Source organism: Zalophus californianus, chromosome 14, assembly GCF_009762305.2.
Source record: "Zalophus californianus isolate mZalCal1 chromosome 14, mZalCal1.pri.v2, whole genome shotgun sequence".
Taxonomy (NCBI): Eukaryota; Metazoa; Chordata; class Mammalia; order Carnivora; family Otariidae; genus Zalophus; species Zalophus californianus.
Genome location: NC_045608.1, coordinates 1,015,557 through 1,036,444, shown reverse-complemented (window position 1 = coordinate 1,036,444; position 20,888 = coordinate 1,015,557). Strand labels below are relative to the sequence as shown.

General features: G+C 52.8%; 1 protein-coding gene and 1 pseudogene across 11 annotated transcripts in view; both read left to right on the top strand.

Annotated features, from left to right (window-relative positions):
- Positions 1 to 3,541: 3,541 nt before the first annotated feature.
- Positions 3,542 to 20,888, top strand: part of EP400 (E1A binding protein p400) — a 98,429-nt gene continuing 81,082 nt past the window's right edge. For 5 of the 11 annotated variants that reach the window (XM_027575729.2, XM_027575727.2, XM_027575728.2 and 2 more), the window contains exons 1-4: positions 3,542 to 3,665; positions 14,078 to 14,243; positions 16,938 to 18,298; positions 19,861 to 19,971. In XM_027575729.2, the coding sequence (XP_027431530.1) occupies positions 16,973 to 18,298; positions 19,861 to 19,971 (1,437 nt within the window). In that variant the 5' untranslated portion in view covers positions 3,542 to 3,665; positions 14,078 to 14,243; positions 16,938 to 16,972. Of the gene's footprint in view, positions 3,666 to 14,077; positions 14,244 to 14,376; positions 14,468 to 14,988; positions 15,041 to 16,937; positions 18,299 to 19,860; positions 19,972 to 20,888 lie in introns of those variants that run through there. The other 6 variants (XM_027575725.2, XM_027575723.2, XM_027575726.2 and 3 more) reach the window with 4 other exon arrangements.
- Positions 10,727 to 11,251, top strand: LOC113912512 (annotated as a pseudogene).

Below are 20,888 nucleotides of genomic sequence, written 5' to 3'. Positions count from 1 at the left end.
AAGGGATGCTGGAAGATGCCTTTTACCAAACGGGTAAAAGGTAAAAGGTAAAAAAAGCACAGCCCAGAAGTGACCTGTCAGTGAGAAGGGGGATTGGGTGACGGGCAGGCCCTGGGCATGTCTGCAGAAGGCACGGGCAGTGTCCTGTGGGGAAGTGGTGTGTTCTGTGCGTGCCGGTGTTCATGCGTGGGCACGTGAGCACACACCTGATGATACGTGCACGCACGAGATGTACAGCGTCTGTACCCAGGGGTACGTGCGTGTGCTTGTGAGTCTGCACGGGTGCCTCTATGCACACCTGTGTGCACATGTGTGGCGTGTGGGGGCATGTGTGGGCACACCCATGTGTGCACGGAACTGGGCAGATCTCTTCGAGGGTTTCTTCTGGGTGGACAGACAGGGTGGCATGAGTGTCATCAGGAAGACCACTGAGGATGCTGGTGGTGGCCGGGGGGGAGGGGGGAGGGCGTGTGTGCAGAGGGTGAGTGAGGTGTGTGGAGCCAGAAAGGCAGCTGGGCTTCCTGCTGCCAAGGGGACGGAGCTGAGCACAGGCGGGAGGACAGAAGGCTGACTTGGGCTTCACGTCTAAGGGACTGAGGGCCTGAGGACCTGGGGCCGCTAGCAGAGGGCGCGGTCTGGATGCGCAGCTTGGCGTTAGGCGTGGTAATGGGCCCGGGGATAACTAGGGCTCTTTGCTAAGTCATTTCCAAGGGCAGAAATCAGCCCAAATAACCGCTGGGACCACTGCTTCTCCCATGAAAGGCTACGAGGGCTTGATCTGAGCATCAGTCAAACCTCTAGAATAGATAACTCCCAACTGTGACTCCAGGTAACGAATGCGTGACCTGTGTAGCCACCTTGGAGGATCCCCGGGAGGGCAGCATTCTAAAGGAACAAATGTGCTCGCGGCAACAGTACATACGAGAGAAGCCCTTCCCTCACTGGTTCCCAGGGCCTCTCGCAGAGAGCCCTGTGCACAGATGAGCCCATCTGATCCGTCTCTTCACACAGATGCTGGCTCACGGCGCACTCGACTCTTGCCTGTCCCAACGTAGCATGGCTTTGCGGTCGTGAAGGTCTGCATCGTTCTTGCCGGTGGCTCACTGTCCATGCCACCCCGCATGCTGCCGGGCCTTTGTCCAGACCATCCCTGTACGTCCTCGTTGATGTGTGTGAGTAGCCGTGGATGCAGAATCAGTGGTCTGATGGGTTTCTAGTGGCCACTTGACTTTGATGGCTCCTCCCCTCCATAGAACCCTGCCGACATCGCATGATGGTACCTGCCCCTCACTCTCTCCAGAACCTCAGGGGAACACGCCTGACCTTGGGGCCAGCCTTTTCCTGGGCTGCATGATCCTTCCCTGAGCATGGAAGGCGCAGAAAGTTAGGGCCGGGATCTGCATAGTCAGGGGGTCAGATGCCAGAATGCAGTGTTATCCCAAGGACACAGGAGAGCCAAGAATCCGCACCTCCTTTCCCTGCCCAGCTGCCCGCCAGGTCCCCACATTGGCCAGCACGTAAGATGGGCACGCAGGTCAGCACCTGGGAAGCGACGGGACATCTCGTGAGCTGCTCTCATCTGTGTATTTGGGACCACGCAGGTGTCTGAGAAGGAAGACATCACTGTCTGGTTCTGCGTGTGGTTGGGCAGGTGTTTTCTTCAGCAAATTTGGGGTTTACAGATTGCTGGGGGTGGAGGGGCTCAAGGACCTGGTTTTGGACTGGACCAGATCCCCTGGAAGGTTTCCCAGAACAAGACAGAACTGGCCCATTGAGGCATCTGCTCCTCATGCTGCCTCTGGAGCTGGGGGGATCGGAGGACCCAGACCCGCCCCCCCCAACCCGTGGCCACGAACCTGGAGCTGCTGACAAGCTGCCTAGAGCTGTGGCCCAGGGGGAGGGGTTCATGTCAGGAAGCCACCAGTGTCCACGGCTCCATGTTGATGGCCACCCAGCACTGGGCCTCCCTTGCAGGAGAGACATTTGTCAGCCCTGCTTTTGGGCAGCAATGCAGCAGGAAGGAGGTGGCCTCCTCCCTCCCACTGCGTCTTGCACAAATGCAGCGAACAGAAGGGGCCTCACTCAGCCGGGACTCTGGCAGATCAAGTTTTTAACTTCCCGGCTTCACCAAGTAGGAGGGGGGCATGCAGTTTCAAAGAGCCAGCCCCCACCCAGGCGATTCAATTGGATGGAGAATGTTCTTTTGACCATGGCTCTAGAACAACTGCTCAGTGCAACTGCCCACTCCTGTCTCCTTTTTATTTTTTATTTATTTATTTTTTAAAGATTTTATTTATTTGACAAAGAGAGACAGTGAGAGAGGGAACACAAGCAGGGGGAGTGGGAGAGGGAGAAGCAGGCTTCCCGCGGAGCAGGGAGCCCGATGCGGGGCTCCATCCCAGGACCCCGGGATCCTGACCTGAGCCGAAGGCAGACCCTTAACGACTGAGCCACCCAGGCGCCCCTCCTGTCTCCTTTTTGTAGCCAGGGTTTGTTTTTCTAAAATTTTCAGTTTAACATCAGAGGGCATTTGCACCTGCACTTTGCTGAGGTGCTTTATTGCATCAGCCTTCTAATTTTTCTTTTTTAAATTTTTAAGGTTTTTTAATTTTATTTTTTTAAAAGATTTTATGCATTTGAGAGAGAGAATGAGAGAGAGCACGAGCGGGGGAGGGTCCGAGGGAGAAGCCGACTCCCCGCCGAGCAGGGAGCCCGATGCGGGACTCGATCCCGGGACTCCAGGGTCATGACCTGAGCCGAAGGCAGTCGCTTCACCGACTGAGCCACCCAGGCGCCCCTAGGCTTCATTTTTTTTAGGTGAATTTTGTAGCGAGACATAATTCAAATACCATAAACGCATCCTTTCAAAGCGCACAATTCAATGGTTTTTGGTACATTCACAAAGTTGTGCAACCATCGGCGCTACCTAATTCCGCAACATCTTCACCGGCCCCCAAAGGCAGTCCCCCGGGCCACGGCCAACCCACTGTCCCCTCCCGGGCTCTGCCTACTCCGCACATTTTCCATCAGTGGGGCCCCACGGCGCGCGGCCGGCTACGTCGGCTCCCGCCCACCCAGCGCCGAGTCTCCAAGGTCCGCACCCAGCGCCCCGGGTCCGCCCATCCGCTGGTGGGTGGGCAGCGGGCCCTTTCCCCGGGAGCCGCGGGTTCGGACGGTGCCGCACCGTGTGCGGCAGGCGGTGGCCGCGGGCGTGCGTGGACCCTAAGCCCCTCATCTCTTCTCCCGCCGGCCCCTGGCCCGGGGTCTGACCCGCAGACGCCTCCCCCGCTCCGGGTCCCGTCTTTTCTCGGCGGCGTTCACCGCGCCAGGCCTTTCCAGTCCGACGCTGTCCGCGGGCCCCGGGAGCTTCCCGCCCCGCCGCCCCTCGCGGCCGCAGCCTCGCCCCACGCACGACTCGGCCGGGGGGCGGGGGCGGGGGGGGGGGGGCTCCGCCGCCGGCCCGTCGTCCCGCTCCTCGCCCGGCCGCTCTAGCCCTTCGCCCGTCTCGACGCCTCCCGCCGCGCGACGTCACTTCCGGCTCGCCGTAGCGGGCGCGCCGCCGCTTCCTCCGCTCGCGGCCCCGGATGCGCCGAGCGGAGCGGCGCCGCCTCGACTCCGGCCCCCAGCCCTCGGCCGGACGCGGCAGGAGTGCGGTCCAGGCTCCGGTAGGTGAGGGCGCGGCGTGGCCGGGAACGGCGGGGGTCAGGGTCCGGAGTCGTGTGGCCCGCGCCCCGGCCTCTCTGGAGCCGTTTCCCCCCCCGCCCCCGGGGCGTGCAGTTGGGGGCCCGCCGGGGTGGGGGGGCGCTGCCGGGAGTGGGGGGTGGAGGCCCCGGGGGTGCAGGTGGCACTGGTTTGGCGCGGAGACGCGGCACGCGAAGGCGGGAGCGCCGGGGGAGCGGGGGGAGTGGCGCCGGGAGTCAGGGGTGGGCCGGGGACGGGTGGGGGGCGCTGGGGCTGTGGAGGGGGCGCCGGCGCGGCGCGGAGCCGCGGCCCGCGGTGACAGGGCGCCGGGGCTGTGAGGAGCGCTGATGCGGGGACGCTACCCACCGGGACGGGGCGCCGGCGCCGAGACGCGGCCCGCGGTGATGGGGCGCCGGGGGTGGGTCGCGGCTCTGGCGCAGCGCAGAGACCCACGGCGGTGCGGCGGCCCACCGTGACCCGGGCGCCAGGCGGGGGCGGCTCTCCCAACTCCCGGTGCAGGCCTGGCTCTTTATTTTGGTTTGGTTCTTGGGTCTGTGTGGCCAGCCCCTTCGGCAGGATAGGATCCTCACTGCGTTGGTCCTCTGGCGCGAGGCGTGCCGCCTTCGCAGGTGTGCAGAGGGGAAGTGACTGGTCCAGGCCATTCAGTGGGGGACAGCTGGGTGCATTCAAACCCGGCTCATTTTGACGCTGCTGCGCTCGGTCCAGCACCGTGGTCGGAATGTGCGGGGCCCCACAGTCTCTCTGCGCAGCCCACTCGGCGCTCCGCAGAGGGCTCAGCCTTCTTACGTCCAGCCCTTTGCGCCGGCTGTCCCCTCTGCCCTCAGCACTAGCCACGGAAATCTGCAGCCCCCAGGTCTCCGCACGGATGTCACCTTATTACTAGAGAAGGATAGTGCAGCCCAGTGCCGGTGGAGCTTTTCCCTGCGATTGTGCATGTTGGAGTCTTTGTGTACTTTGTGATGGATTGTTAAAGTGACGTATACAATAAAATGGTTTTGGTAACTTTTTTTAGTGGAACCAATAAAACAAATATGCTCTCTGAATGGTTTCAAAAAACGTGAAAATATATGTGTACATATATATGTGTGTGTGTGTATATATATATGTATTAAAATTTATTTATTTATTTATTTGACAGAGAGAGAGAGACACAGCGAGAGAGGGCACACAAGCAGGGGGAGTGGGAGAGGGAGAAGCAGGCTTCCCGCGGAGCAGGGAGCCCGATGCGGGACTCGATCCCAGGACCCCGGGATCATGACCTGAGCCGAAGGCAGACGCTTAACCATCTGAGCCACCCAGGCGCCCCACAGTTAATGTTTTCATGGCCCCTTGTTCTATCCATGTAGTTTTTCTTTTATAATTGAGATTGTATAATGTAATTTTATGTGCTTTTTTTTTAAAAAAATATTTACTTAAAAGATTTTATTTACTTATTTCACAGGCACAGCGAGAGAGGGAACACAAGCAGGGGGAGTGGGGGAGGGAGAAGCAGGCTTCCCGCTGAGCAGGGAGCCCGATGCGGGGCTCGATCCAGGACCTTGGGACCATGACCTGAGCCGAAGGCAGATGTCTAACGACTGAGCCACCCAGGCGTCCCTGTAAAAATATATTTTGAAACTAAGTCATCCTACCACCCAAAGATAAGCACAGTTAATGTTTTTACGGCCCCTTGTTCTATCCATGTAGTTTTTCTTTTATAATTGAGATTGTATAATGTAATTTTATGTGCTTTTTTAAAAAAAAATATTTATTTACTTATTTAAAAGATTTTATTTACTTATTTGACAGAGAGACACAGCGAGAGAGGGAACACAAGCAGGGGGAGTGGGAGAGGGGGAGGGAGAAGCAGGCTTCCCGCCGAGCAGGGAGCCCGATGCGGGGCTCGATCCCAGGACCCTGGGACCGTGACCCGAGCCGAAGGCAGACGCCTAACGACTGAGCCACCCAGGCGCCCAATTTTATGTGCTTTTAAAGACAGCATGATCACGTGCTGTTAGGCCTTGTAAGTAATTCCTGTTAGTGCTGTAGTATCCGCAAACCATTATTTACTCTCTTGTATTGGATCCACCGTTTCTTGCCTACTCTAGGCCGTGGCTCTAGCATTCTTGTCTTCAGTTTATCTTCTCTCCAAAGTATTCTTACCGACATTAAATCCTCCAGCTACTCTTTGTAGGTCTTAGCTTCCTTTTATACCACAGTTAGAAAAAAATCATGTATTCCTTGTCACCATTTTCTCTTCTTCTCATTTCTCTTGAACCAACTTCAGGTAAGCTTCTGGTCCTCCCGTCCCCTCTCTTCTCCGACACCGCTCCTCTTGGGAGTTAACACCAGTGCTGTTGTATTGCCCAGGCCCCCTGTGGGCAGCCTCTGACCTGGTCGCCCGTGGTTTCCTTGAAACACTGTCTCCTCATGGCACGGAGATGCCACTCCGTTGGTTCTCCTTTTACCTTGCTGGTTGCTTCTCATCTCCTTCACCTGTAAATATTCTAATGCCCCGGGGCAGTCCTCAGACCTCCTCTCTGGTCTGTACACCCAGGTGATCTCATCCTGTGTCAGGACTGTAGGTCACGTGTCAGCATGTCCTGAATGTGTATCTCCTGGCTGGATCTTCCTGTTGCAAGTTCCAGACCGCACTTTTACTTGTGTGAGACGTGCAGCTTACACGCTGTTGCATTTCAATTAGAGGCAGCTCCACATTCATAGTTGCTCAGGTCAGAACTCTCTTGTGATCTCTGCTTTTCTTCCACATCCTAAATCTGATCTGTCCACACTTTCAAAATCGAATTCAAACCTGACTGCTCCTGTCTTCTTGACTACAGCTGTCCTTCAACTGCTGCCCCCCCCCCCATCTCTTACCTGGCTCATTCCAATGCCCTCCTCCCTGCTTTGCCTGCTTACGTGAGCTGTTCTGCACTTGAATCTCAACACAGCAGCTAAGTGATGTTTTTAAAACAGAACTCAGATTGTGCACTTCTTTGCTCAAAGCTCTCCATGGTTCTTATCTCAGAAAAAAAGCCAATGTCCTTCAGGCGGTTTATGAAGCCCCTTGTGAGCAGGTCCTTACTGCCCCTGTTGCCTCCTGTCACTACCCCGCACTCCTTGTTCCCTGGCTCAGTCACACCTGGCTGGGGGCCCAGGCACACATTGGCTCTGTGTGCAGTGTTGGGGCCTTACATGCCATGGTCCTAGTCTCTCTTTTCAGAAGCCCCTCTGCAGAGAGGCTGCCCACGTAGCTCACTGTCTCCGTCCCTTGCAAGAGCTCTGCCATTGCCCTTCTTGTCTGCCACGTACTGCTGTGTGTGTCTGCTCCCTTCTGGGGGCAGGGACTATGCCGTGTTCACTGTCGTATCCCCAGTGCTCCAAAATAATGCTCGATGGAGTAAGCCTTCAATAAATATTTGTTGAGTAAATATAATAACAAACAAATTCTTTTCTAAAGCAGGTGGATTTGGTAGGAACCTAGGCGTACAGGGGTAATGAATGATTCTAGGGGTTGCTGAGGAATAGAACTCACATGCTTAGAAGAGGGAAGCTGGCTCTTCCAAGACGGACAGACGCATGCAGGGAGCGAGGTTGATGTGAGTAGAGATGAAAGGCAGTCAGCTTGGAGGTGGGAAGGCGTGAGGCCGTTCAAGGAAGGAGTCAGTCACCTGATCTTGCATTCAGCATGAGGCTGGGTGTGGCATCTCTTCAGGTGGACTGTCTGTGTAGCCTGTCCTGAGTGCTGGCAGTGAATTCTGTCTGTCCCCCCCCCCCCCCCTTTATGTCTCATTGCTCCCCGTGCGTAGGAGGGAAGCTCTCCTTTTCTGTCAGGGGATTTGTGACTGCCCAGCTTGGCCTCCGGGGTCCACCCCTGGAACCGGGTCTTCCAGTCCCTGAGGTTCTACAGTCCCAGTGTGGAGGTGGTCTCTGCTTGGCTAGTCTGCTCCTTTCCTTGGAGTCTAGGGCAAGCCGCTGGTTGTGTCTGCAGCCTGTGGCAACTCGAGCCTCTTTTCATAGGTGAAAGAGCAGGGTCTTCCTCAGGGAGCCTGGCTCTGCTCCTTAGCCACTTGGAGAGGAACCGTGTGCCCATTGCCTTCAGGAGTCCAGCCTGGCCCTCATTGTTTTCTTCTGGGCAGAGCCTCTGTCCTTCGGGCCTATATTCTCAGCCCCGCCCTCTTGTGGTTCCTGCTTTATTTCTAGTCAATGGAAATTTTTATCTTGTTTTGGTGCATTACTGTAGAAATAAATTTAAAAAATCATTTATGTACTGAGTGAAGGGAAGGCCTTTGGATAACCTCACATTCCTATTTTACTTAGCTTTTTTTTTTTTAATATACTTTACACATCGTAGTATTCCTTTTTCTTGGTGTAGAATTCTGAGAATTTTGATAGATGTGTAATTTCCAGGACAGTCAGGATTCAGAACAGTTTCTGGGGCACCTGGGTGGCTCATTCAGTTGAGCGTCTGACTGTTGATTTCGGATCAGGTCATGCTCTCAGCATAATGAGATCGAGCCCCGTGTTGGGCTCCATGCTCTGTGTGGAGTCGGCTTGAGATTCTGTCTCTCCCTCTGCGCCTCTTCCCAGTGGTGTGCACGTGTGCGCTTTCTCTCTCTGAAGTGAATAAATCTTTAAAAACCCCAAAAAACAGCTTCTTCACCCCAAAGCTCCTCCCCCTCGGCAGCCGCTGATCTGTCACTGTGTTTTCTGTCCTTTCTGGGATGTCAGTTAAAGGAACTCCGTGGGGAGCCTCTTGAGTCTGGCTTCTTTCATTGAGCATAATGCATTTGAGGTTCATCCAGGTTGTTGTGAGACCAAAGACTCGATTCCTTCTGCTGCTGGGTGGGCTGGATGTGTGGGTGTGCCACACTCGATCCAGTTCCCTGCTGTTGCTGGCCCCCTGATGTGAGCGGTACCCAAGCGACTCGCCTTGTGCTGTTCAGATGATACACAAGGACGCGTGGGATGACAGGGTTCCTCTTCGCTCTTTCTCCCCATTCCTGACTTTCTCCCTGGGACTAGCTGATCTGGTTTGCACTTTTCCCGGTCTCTTTCTACACAGTAGAAGCTGCATTCTCCATGATGATGCTGTTTCTCACAAGGGGCTGGAAATTGGTTCTTGGGAGGAGGGTGAAAAAAATCTTAGATACGACGGTGGTTTGTGGCCGCACACAGAGGGCCACAGTGCATCCAGAGATCTGTGCTATGGCTGTGGTATTAAAATTTCACAGGGTGTCAGGAGGGATAAGGAGAAGAAAGGTCTAAACAGGCCCCTCAGGAGCTGTGGGTAAAAAGTTGAGAAACAGCAGCGAGAGGTACGGTGAGTTGGGGGCTTGCAGCTTTTTGGCTTGTGTCTGAGGAAGGACTTCTTCAGTTTCTCTTGACTCCCTCCCAAGCTGAGATCGATCCTGCCTATCTGGGGAGCGCAGGGCTCTCTCTGTCCCATTGGGTTAAGGACCTGCCCCCACCGCCATGACTGTAAGCTCCTGGTGTCATAGCCTGTTAAGTTAGAAGGGACATGGGGACCTCAATCCCTGTTTCCCCACCTTGGCACTGTGATGTGGCATGTGGCACAGTGAAGCCCACAGAGTTTTAAAACTCCGTGTGGCCCAGTTTATGTCACTTGGAACTTACACATTTTAGGAATGAGTGTGGAGCCTTCCTAATCTGCCCTGAGGGGAGGGGAGTGCACGCTTTTTCAGTATTTGGGATTTTTGTTATAGCCTTGACTTTGTTTTTATTTTTTACTTATTTATTTTATTTATTTATATATATTTTAAAGATTTTATTCATTTATTTGACAGAGACACAACGAGAGAGGGAACACAAGCAGGGGGAGTGGGAGAGGGAGGAGCAGGCTTCCCATGGAGCAGGGAGCCCGATGCGGGGCTCGATCCCAGGACCCTAGGACCGTGACCTGAGCCGAAGGCAGACGCTTAATGACTGAGCCACCCAGGTGCCCCCAGCCTTGACTTTGTTGAGCGGTATCTCCTGTCGCTATCCTATGCGGAAAGTCTTTTTCCTGTAATGTTTTACTATGAAAAATTTCAACAATACACGGAGGTTGAGAGGATTTTACAGTAAACTACCTATGTACCCATGACCTAGTTTCCGTTTTTCAGTATTTTGCTATCTGCTTTATCACCCATCCATCTATCCGTCTTGTAAGGTTTTGGGAAGCATTTCAGGTAAGTGAAAGCAGTGTTTAAGCTTCTCCCCCTCTTTTTTTCTTTTCTTCTCCCTCAGGCAGAGGTACTTCTTCCATTTTTTTGGTGTTTATCACATTGCTTAGGGGGGTGCGAGACCCTTCCTAGAAAGGGCTGGAGCGCAGGCTTACCAGGGAGGAGAGGGCAGAGAGCGTTCTCTACAGAAAGACGTTTGGGAGGGTGGCAGTGTTTTCCAGGAAAAGAGGGAGGTTTCATGTGGCTCGACATGGGTGTTTGGGGGGAAGGTCCTTGTGTAGCCGCCACTGCTGGGGATGGACTCTGTCTCCCTGAGCTGCTTCCTCACAGAACCGAAACGTGGTGGTGGCCGGACCTCACAGGCCTCAGACCCGACTTGGCCAACACCGAATGCGTTACAGCCGCATGTGGGATGCCTCAGCAGCGTCCCTCACCCTGATCTGTCTTACCCACCTGTGGCCATTTCCTAGGCCTGCCAGGCTTACCTGTTTGCTGGTTTTCAGGAGTGTGAGTTGGGTGTGCGTCAGCATCTCTGTTTGTAGAGAGTCTGAGTGGAAAAGAGAAGCTTTGGGGCGCCTGGGTGGCTCAGTTGGTTAAGCGACTGCCCTCGGCTCAGGTCATGATCCCAGAGTCCCGGGATCGAGTCCCAAATCAGGCTCCCTGCTCGGCGGGGAGTCTGCTTCTCCCTCTGACCCTCTTCCCTCTGGTGCTCTCTAGCTCTCATTCTTTCTCTCTCAAATAAATAAACAAAAACAAAAAAAAAAGTTTGCTTTAGTCTTACTCCCTTGACTTGTTTTTAGCCTCAACATTAACTTCAGGTTGAAATTCAAATAACATTAAGTGACGGCCCTTTTACGAAGATGGCGCCGAAGGCTAGGAAGGAAGCCCCTGCCCCTCCCAAAGCCGAAGCCAAAACAAAGGCTTTGAAGGCCAAGAAAGCGGTGCTGAAAGGCGTCCACAGTCTCAAAAAAAAGAAAATCCGCACGTCACCTACATTCCGACGACCCGAGACACTGCGTCTGTGGAGGCAGCCCAGATATCCTCGAAAGAGCGCCCCCCGGAGAAACAAGCTTGATCAATATGCCATCATCAAGTTCCCCCTGACTACTGAGTCAGCCATGAAGAAAATAGAAGACAACAGCACACTTGTGTTCATTGTGGATGTCAAGGCCAGTAGGCACCAGATCAGACAGCTGTGAAGAAGCTCTACGACATTGACGTGGCCAAGGTCAACACCTTGATCAGGCCTGATGGAGAGAAGAAGGCATATGTTCGACTGGCTCCTGACTTTGATGCTTTGGATGTTACCCACAAAATCGGAGTCATCTAAACTGAGTCCAGCTGGCTAAATCTAAATATAAATTTTTTCACCAAAAAAAACCACATTAAGTGACGGCATGACTATTTTTTCAAAGATGGATAAGGTTAAAACAGTTGGGAGCCACCGTCCTAAAATCTCCTAGTCTTCTTTGCCTCTGTTGTCTGCTGAGGCGAGGCTGCCTACTTGCTCGTCATCGTGTCTTGGCCCCACTGCCCCTAGGGTCCTCCGTTCTGCTAGGATGTCATTGCTTGTAGGCCATTTCGGGAGGCAGAACTAGGGGATGTGTTTTAAGGGAAAAATCCATTAAGTTCATACTCCTAGTTCTCATCCAGCAGCACGACGTTATTCCCTTGTCCCTTCCTTCCCTGTTCCATTGGTGACTATGTTGTCCTTCCTAGAGTTCGATTGTTTGCTTCTTTGTACGTTGGGTTTTAGGGAGTTTTTCATTGTTATCGATTTAGTTGTGTTTCTTGACTATGTGACTCTTTAACACGATTCTAAAAATCAAAGTGTTACAAGCTGGTGTGCTCAGGAGTGTCACTTTCTTCATCGCCCTGTCACTGCTCGCACCACCCGAGTAGGCTGTCAGCCTCATTTGTTTCTGACTTCTTCATGAGCTCCTTTTGCAGATACTTATGGGGTGTCAGTGCTTGTAGACTGTTGGAGTGAACTTAACTAGGAAATATATTGTTTGAGAAAAAAATATGTGCAGGTTTTTTTTTTTGTAGAAAAGAATGCAGGCAAGATGTATCTATTTGTACATCTGTCTCTCTTTTCCCCTTATGCAAGGGTAGGGTCCCGCAGTCTTTTGGACTTTGTTTTACTTAATGCTAGAATTCTGGAAATCACTCTGTACAAGTTTGCAGAGAGCTTTCTCCTTCATTTGTACAGCTGCGTGCTGCTCCATCAAATGGATGCACCAGATGGAGTCACTAGTCTCTGAATGTGGACGTGTCGCTTATGTCCAACGTTTTGTGTTTACGAAGAATGCTGTAGTGACTGAACTTCATGTTTTTGTGCTGGAGGTGCATTTGTAGTGGGACTAGTGGATCCAGCATGTGTAGGAGCACGGCAGTTCTGTGGGGTCATGCCAGACCCCCGTGTGGCCTCGGACAGCTCCCACAGCTCGGCTCAGCCGCATGCTTCCCCATGGCCTCACCAGCAGTATGTTGTCTGGCTTCTGAATTGTTCCATCTGGGAGATGAGAAATGGCATTTCAGCTTAGTTGTAATTGCAATTCTTTTATTAGGAGAGACGATTTACAAGTTAATGTCCTTGAAAAATTCAGCTTCAAGTCTTCTTGGAGTTCTACTTTGTTTTACTGATTTTTGTAATAGGAAATGTCATTTCATAAGTAAGGGCTGGGAGTGAGTGATTGAGTCAGACATTTAGCTCGTTACTTGTGAGCATCCTTGTAGAGATACTCAGTGTTTTGATGGATCACGAGGGCCAAGTCTAGGCCCTGGTTTTTGCATTTGGAGTCATGGACTGGTCCTTACTTTTATTTATTTTTTTTTAAAGATTTTATTTATTTATTTGACAGAGAGCCCAAGAAGGGGGAGCGGCAGGCAGGGGAGAAGCAGTGTCCTCGCTGAGCAGGGAGCCCGATGCGGGGCTCCATCCCAGGACCCTGAGATCATGACCTGAGCCGAAGGCAGACGCTTCACCGACTGAGCCGCCCAGGCGCCCGGTCCTTATTTTTGGCAGGCTGGACTGTCTCTGACAGCTCCGTGTTTGCCACTGGGTGTTTGCTCACAGTCTGCTCTTTGGCTCGTGCTCTGTGTGCTGGACTCGGGTGGTGTCATGGTTGTGCAGGAACACTTCCCCACGGTAACAGCAGTGCTCCCTGTGTGACGACCAGTGCCCGGGTCCTGGCGTTGGCCTGGGGGGTGCACTGTGCATGGTGACAGGTGCACCTGACCATGGTGACAGGATTGCAGAACTGCCTGAAGCAGGGGAGATGGCCCCTGGCTGGATCTGGGAAATGTGGGGGCAGAGAGGGAGGTGGGCTTGGGAGGGGAGCCAGGCTCACAGTTGCTTGTTGAAGGGGAAGAAGAGGGTTCCTGATCGCCAGTGGCCTGGACTCTGGCTGCTCGCAGACGGGAAGCTGGGAATGGAGGGTGGTCAGCGGGAGCAATTCCAGGCTTCAGCAGGGGGCCCAGGAGCAGCTGCCGGAAGTAGCCAGTCTCTCGAGCCCTCTCGTGGGTTCTGGCCTGGGGACCCCTGCCCTACACTGCCCGCAGAGTGCACGTAGTGTTCCTTAGAGTGGCATTTTCCTGGTGTCTAGATGGGCGTCTTTGTTGTCATTGTCGTCCTGACAGTGCAGCAGGGGGAGGCGGTGAGTGCGGCATGCGGTGACCTGAGGGCTTGCGCCCCGCTCCCTGCCAGGCCGCAGGCCTGCTCTCACCTCGTGCTGCTGATGTGGGCCTTGGCCTGCGCAGTACCTGTGCGGGGCGGTGAGCTGAATGGTCGGCTCCAGCTCTTTCAGACGGACCTCGAAAGTGGAAACAGCTACTACAGAGAAAAAGTTGTTTCGCCGTTGGTGGTAGCTTTGCTCCCCATCGGGGTGACTGTGGCACATTTTTGGGGAAGGCTGCTTCAGATGAGCAGTTTCTTTGTATCGTCGTCCATTGGGCTTGTTTCTCTAACTTGACTATAAGCTCAAGGAAGTCGGGAAGTTGAGGTATAATTTACATGTAGCTAAGTTCACGCTTTAGTGTGTGGCTCTGTGACGTTGGGCAAAAGAACGTGCGTAACCATCCTCACGAATCAAGTGGAGAAACGGGTCCACACCCCCAGACTCCCTCCTGCTTCTCTCGAGCCGGCCCCTCCCCACCTTTAGCCCTCAGGCTCTGTCTAATCTCTGTCCCTGTGGTTTTACCTGTTGCAGAAGATCCTGTCATGTCCGTGACCTGCGCTGCGTGACCCCTGGGTCTGGCTCTGCCCCTGGCATCTCGCGAGTCGCGGTGTGGGTCTGTCAGTACTTTGGTCCTCGTAGCACCGAGGCGCGCTCTGCGTGAGGCTGCACCAGTGTTGTGTCCCTTCGCCGGGTGCAGGTCAGTATTCATGGTTTGATACGTTTCGTGGATAGCTCTTTCATTCTGTCTTTAACAGAGTAGAGCTTATATCATGTAATTTGTATCCTGCTTTTTTCACCTAATATGTCTGTGTGTTTTTCGTTTTTCTTAGAGTCTTTGTCTAGAACTTGGACACTGGATATTTCTGGTTACTTTTACTGTATTCTGCAATGCACATTCTTATGCACAATTTAAAAAAATAGGTAGGTGAATTTCCTCAGGAGAGATTTCCAGAGAGACTAGGACTAGGTCAAAGGTCATGGGGCGAGATGGGGTCGCTTCTGCTTTCCCAGCCCTGTTGCCTGCCCCGTCAGGCATGTTCTGGGCTCTGAGCCCTTTGAGATCTCTGCTCCGTGTCCCCGTCTGCCTCCCACACCCCCTTAGTGGGGTTGGCAGGATGCCAGCTGTGTGATGTAGCATCTTGGCCAAGTGGATCTGGGAGATACTTATTTCAGTCTGTATTGCTTTTATTAGTGCTGAGGTTGGACGTTTTCCTTCAAGCTGGTTAAGTAGATGCTTTTTTTTCTTCTTGTAAACTGTCTCTCGTCCTTATTTCACTTTTCTGTGGGATTGCAGTGATTTTCAGTTTGTATGAGTGCTTTCTATAGTATTAGTGGTAGCTCCCCATCATAACTACCCCAAATATTCATGATTTTGATGATTTACGTTTGAGTTTTAAACATTTTTAAATTTTGCCTGTCTTCAAATCCATCTGTCTTTTCAGATACAACTTTACTGTTTTAAGTTTAGGAACTTGAATTCCCTTCAGAGCTTTAGTAAGTATTCGTTTTTGTACTCTCTGTGTATTTCTGTTTTCACATTTCTATAATTGGTATAAAACTTGGGATGTTACCTTATCAGATGCTTCATTTATTTTGGTGAATGATTTGTGGTGAGGATTTAAATAGGATTTTCAATCTGTGTCAGTGGTCGTGCAGTGGTCGTACCTTCCCCTGGTTTTGTGAATTGTTACATGTGGGAGAGCTGGTTTCTGACCTTTGTTCTCTCTCCTTGCTCACCTTTGATGTTCTGGGAATGTATTCTAAGGAATAATCCTAAATATGCCCTCATGTGTGCATTTGTCATGTGCGCTTGTTTACAAGGATCAGGAGCAGAAGCTCGTTCTGAAGGCCGCAGGCGTGCTGAGGCCCTTGGCCCTGAGCCACTGTGCTGGTTGGGGGCGAGGGTGGGAGAGCGCTGGTGGGCTGCCCGCGACGGCCCTTCCCCCCCTGACTTCCTGCTAGACGTGTGTGCTGCAGCTTGCCCACGGTCTTGGGACTCTGCCTTCAGAGATAGCCTTTCAGATCAGAAGGCACCGTTTCTGCCGCGTAAATAGGCACTGATTTTTGTGTTTTCCCAGCCTTTACTGGTGTACCCCAGTACCCCTCCATTCTGTAGCTTCTGATTTCACATGTCCATCTGTCTCAGCCAGGCGCCTGGGACTGGGTCCGTGTGTGTATGTATTTTTGCACTGCAACTTTTGTAACTTCTGGTTTCTGATGTTTTTATCCCTGTTTTCTGTGAGATAGCTTGTGATGCCCTGCAGATGACAGGGCCGGCCGTCTTGCTTGTCTTGGGGGCAGGTGGAAGGAGCACCGAGACGTGGGGAGTGAGGTGTGTCAGTTAAGACCTGAGACTTTCCAGTGGTGGAAGGGCATTTCTGCCCCTGCCCTTAGTGGGGAGCAGACAGCCCCCGGGGCCTGCGGGGGACATGTCCCTCGCAGACACTGAGACTAGCTGGGTCTGACTTGGGGTACGTTCGGGGCCTCACCTCAGAACTGGCCGCCTCCTGCTCAGCCCTGTCCTGAGAGCTGACCCCCAGCATGTCTTCCACTCCCCCAGCGCCTCCCTAGTCCTCTGCACAAAGCAGTGTTTGGGCTGCGAGGCTCTTTGAAGCTATGGTACCAGCTCCAGAGGGTTTGCAGGCCTCTGAGGGAGACTCTCCCAGAGCATGGGCCCGAGTCTTGGCCATTCTTCTCTGTCTGAGGTTCAGGACGCCTTCCTGTTTTGTCCTGGCTCTTACTACAGGTCTAAGGCGAGGCTTTGGCACCCAGGCCCGGGCTGTCTCCCTCAGGAGCTTAGGGTCTGACACGTAATGGTTGGCTCTGTGTGTTTGCAGTTGATGTAGCCCAGAGGTTGGTGGGGTGTTCTGTTCTGGTGATGGGGTGATGGCAGCATACAGCCCCTGCCTGCATTTGGCAGCAGTCAGCGACCGCCTCCTGGGTGCCTGGCGGTGCGTAGGGTGCTGTCCCTCCCCCAGGACGGACAGGCAGACAGCGCCTCTGCATGTGGGAATGGAGCAGGGCCACTAGGCTAGGAGAAGGCTTCTGGGAAGAAATGTACTGGTCACAAGTGCCAGCACTGGGTTCAGATCCTGCTTGGCCTTGAGCTAGTGATGTTGGTTACCTTCCGCAGTAGCTGGCTGGGGTGACCCACCTACGGGTCCCAGCAGTGACCCAGAAGGACCTGTTGCTCGTGTGTGTTGAGGGGCATCGTGTCCAGTGCCATCTCTTTCGTGGCTCGATAAGAATTCATGACTCATTTGCATCAGATGCCAGTTGGAACGTACCCTCAGACTGTCTCTCCAGTGTTGCTAAATGGTACTCTTAGTAAGTGCTGATCAGATGCTTACATTTTTCTTCAAGTAACTTGATCTTAACTTTGATTTTTCAGGAGAACATTAAGTTGGATTAAAAAGGGGGGCGATAATGCACCATGGCAGCGGCCCTCAGAGTGTCCAGCACCAGCTGCAGAGGTCCAGGGCCTTCGCCAGCAGCGAAGGAGAAGAGCAGGCCCACCCAAATCCACCCCAGTCCCCTGCCACGCCCTTCGCGCCATCGGCCAGCCCATCCGCACCTCAGTCTCCTGGTTACCAAGTTCAGCAGCTGATGAATAGGAGTCCCGTGACCGGGCAGAACGTGAACATCGCCCTTCAGAGCGTTGGACCAGTGGTGGGAGGAAGCCCACAGATCACGCTCGCCCCTCTGCCGCTCCCCAGCCCCACTTCTCCAGGTTTCCAGTTCAGTGCCCAGCAGAGGCGCTTTGAGCATGGATCTCCATCATACATCCAGGTCACCTCGCCTCTGTCCCAACAGGTGCAGACTCAGAGTCCCACCCAGCCCAGTCCCGGGCCGGGGCCAGGCCTGCAGAGCGTGCGGGCGGGCACCCCTGGCCCTGGCCTGGGCCTTTGCAGCAGCAGTCCCACTGGAGGCTTCGTGGATGCCAGCGTGTTAGTGAGGCAGATGAGCTTGAGCCCGTCTAGTGGCGGGCACTTTGTGTTTCAGGAGAGCTCGGGCCTTGCTCAGATGGCTCCGGGCACCCAGGTGCAGTTGCAGCACGCAGGGGCTCCTATCGCGGTCCGAGAACGGAGACTGTCACAGCCCCACGCACAGTCTGGGGGCACTGTCCACCACCTGGGACCCCAGAGCCCCGCGGCTGCGGGTGCGGCCAGCCTGCAGCCCCTGGCCAGTCCCGGCCACATCACCACGGCAAGCTTGCCACCCCAGATCAGCAGCATCATCCAGGGGCAGCTGATCCAGCAGCAGCAGGTGCTGCAGGGGCCGCCGCTGACCAGACCCCTGCTCCCTGGGGTCGGGGTCGGGGTCGGGGGGGCTTCGGCCTTTGGGATGACCTCCCCACCGCCCCCTACCAGCCCCTCCAGGACTGCAGTGCCCCCGGGCCTCTCCAGTCTTCCTCTCACGTCTGCGGGGAGTGCAGGGGTGAGGAAGGCCCCCAAGAAGTTGGAGGAGATCCCCCCGGCCTCTCAGGAGCTGGCCCAGATGAGGAAGCAGTGCCTGGACTACCATTATAGAGAGATGGAGGTGCTGAAGGAGGCCTTCAAGGAGTACTTGATTGAGTTGTTCTTCTTGCAACACCTTCAAGGGAACATGATGGATTTCTTGGCCTTCAAGAAGAAGCATTATGCCCCGCTGCAAGCTTACCTCAGGCAGAATGATTTGGACCTGGAGGAGGAGGAGGAGGAGGAGGAGGAGGAGGAGGAGGAGCAGGAGCAGGCTGAGGTCATCAATGACGAGGTGAGCGACCGCGGTTTAGTAATCAGAGCACCGTGCTTCGCAGACTGGAGCCTAGGCACCTGTAGATAGAACATAACCCAACCTGTGAGCCTGGGGTGCTTCTAGGACGTGGTTTCATAAGGGTTTGATCCAGGAGTAAAACTGAAGATGTGTTTTGGTCTCTTCGTGCGTGGAGGGGAGGGGTGGCTCTGGGTGTCGGGACGAGGGTGCAGGACGGCCCCGTAGCAGCGCTGGCCCAGGACCGAGCACTTTGACCCAGAGCAAGGTCTTCCAGTTTCCGGAGGCTGGCCTGGCATGACCCAGCCTTCCCCGTAGTCAGCTGGGGCTGTGGGTCTTGTCCAGCACGGAGGCTGGAGGTGTGGACACCTTCCGGCTACTTGTGTAGATTTCGCATTTTACTTACGCTGGTCCACCATTAAAAACACCACGAATGTGGTTTTTAAACAGGGATTGGAATCACTAGCTTTTTAGAGTGTATCAGTCATGATTCCACATCACTAGGTATGTCTGTATGGTGTCTTCATGATGAAAATAGTGATTATGGCAAAAACTGGGAGAATTTTTCAATTTTTAGGTGTACTCTCCAATTTGAGGTATTTTAAACTCACATGTGTGCAGATACCTACTGAGTGATATTTAACATAGAATCTTTTTTAGATAGTGAAATTTTGGGGTGCCTGAAATGGGTGCTTCATACATCCCGCATTTGAGATTTTTCAGCACTGTAGTGATTCCTAAGATCCTTGTACTTGTGTTTCCTGAAAAAGGAGCCACTCAGCCAGGGCAGTAGTGAGGGACACCGTAACGCACTGTATTTTGTGCCTTTGTGTCGTGTAGTCTGCAGTGTGTTGGTGGAGCTTACTTTGTTTTACGGTACAGCTAAAGCAATCTGACTCTGCGTCAGCTCTTCTCCTGCAAAGAAATCAGCCTTTGCTGAGCAAAAGCTGGTCTCTTTGCTCTGCTGTCCTCATTGAGATTTATGGACATATCTGTGTGGCTTTGCCATTTTGTGTTTTCTTTAACACCCTCTCCAGAAAGGATCATTTTTATTTTCCCAAAAAGTTTATGTGATTATTTTGAGGATTACACCTCTGTTGCCATGAAATAGTGAAATTCAGTTCTCTCTCTGTTTGTACAGTTTTGTCTGTAGGCTCAGTCCCCCTCATCTGTGCTAATGAGGAGACCCGACTCCCCTTTTTTGCACCTTCCTGCTGAGATAGACCCACACACGGCAGGCGGTGGGGTGGCAGCCGTGCAGATGGCCTGTGAGGGCGTGAGGGCTTTGCTGCTCAGAGACTGCCTGCCGTTCCTTTGTTTATAGTTGGAAGTTGCAGAATCTGAGCTCACGTTGGAGTTCCTGCAGGATGCGCACTGGAGTTAGGTCGTTAGGTTGTAAATCCACCATAAGTCAGTTTAGTGTCCTTTTACAGGATTTCATGCAAAAAAAGCATTCCATTTTTAACCACCAGACGTCACTGAGCTATCAGCATTAAAATTCTGACAAAATTTCGAGCAGTCTTAAAAATTATGTTGCCTTTTTTTCTCAAAATATTTCCTCTCAGGTAAAGGTTGTGACAGGAAAGGATGGGCAGACTGGTACTCCTGTTGCTATAGCAACCCAGCTTCCGCCAAATGTTTCTGCTGCTTTTTCATCCCAGCAGCAACCGCTTCAGGTACTTTTCGATGGTTCTCAAATGTAGCCTCATCCCAAACTTTCCTTCATCCAGATATTTTAACCTTCAATTTTACTATTTGCTCTCCAGCATTTTTTTCCAGAGCCCATTCCTTATTTTTAAAAAATTAAAAAGTCTTCCTGCATATAAGATGATAAAATTACGTTGCATGAGTAAATGACAACACGGATTTTAATGCATTCTTATTTTTTGTGTTGAGTGTGACGCGGTAGTAGCCTTCGCATGCCTGTCACCTAATACTTACAGTCCTGTTGAATGTGTACTCAGGATTCCTTGTGTGCTGTGTTTAAATGTTGGTTCTTTCCTGTGTCTTCTCTCTGTATTTTTAAGAACAGTGCAAAACAGAACAAGAAGAAAAAAAGATTTAAGCAGGTGGTAACTTGGTATTTTCCGCAGCTGGAAGAAACGCTGAAGTCAGGACCTTAGGCCCCACCCGGATGTCCACTGAGTGCACACTGAGTAGCGTTAATTGTTTGGAAACGAAATCATTCAGTGTTAGATCAGTGATGCCAAGAACCTGAAAGGACAGGTCAGATTCTCCCAAGAGGGAATGGATGGTTCTTGGTTTGGAGAGTAGTTTCATCTTGTGGTGATACATTTTTTTTTTAACTTTTTTATTTTTAATTTTGCTATAATTTCAAACATACGTGAAAGTTGCAAAAAGAGTTTTCCAAGGAGCCCCCTTTGTGCCCTTTACCCGGGTTCACCAGATGTGCACTTTTTGCCCCCCTGTATTGTGTTCACTCTGCTGTATGTGTATACACACACGTCTCCCCCAAACTGGGCGACCGGCCGTTGCAGATACCGCGTCACGCATTTTTATCCCTGATGCTCCGCGTGCCTCAGGTGAGAGTGTTCTCTTACCTGATGCGGTACAAGTCACGTCAGGACCACGA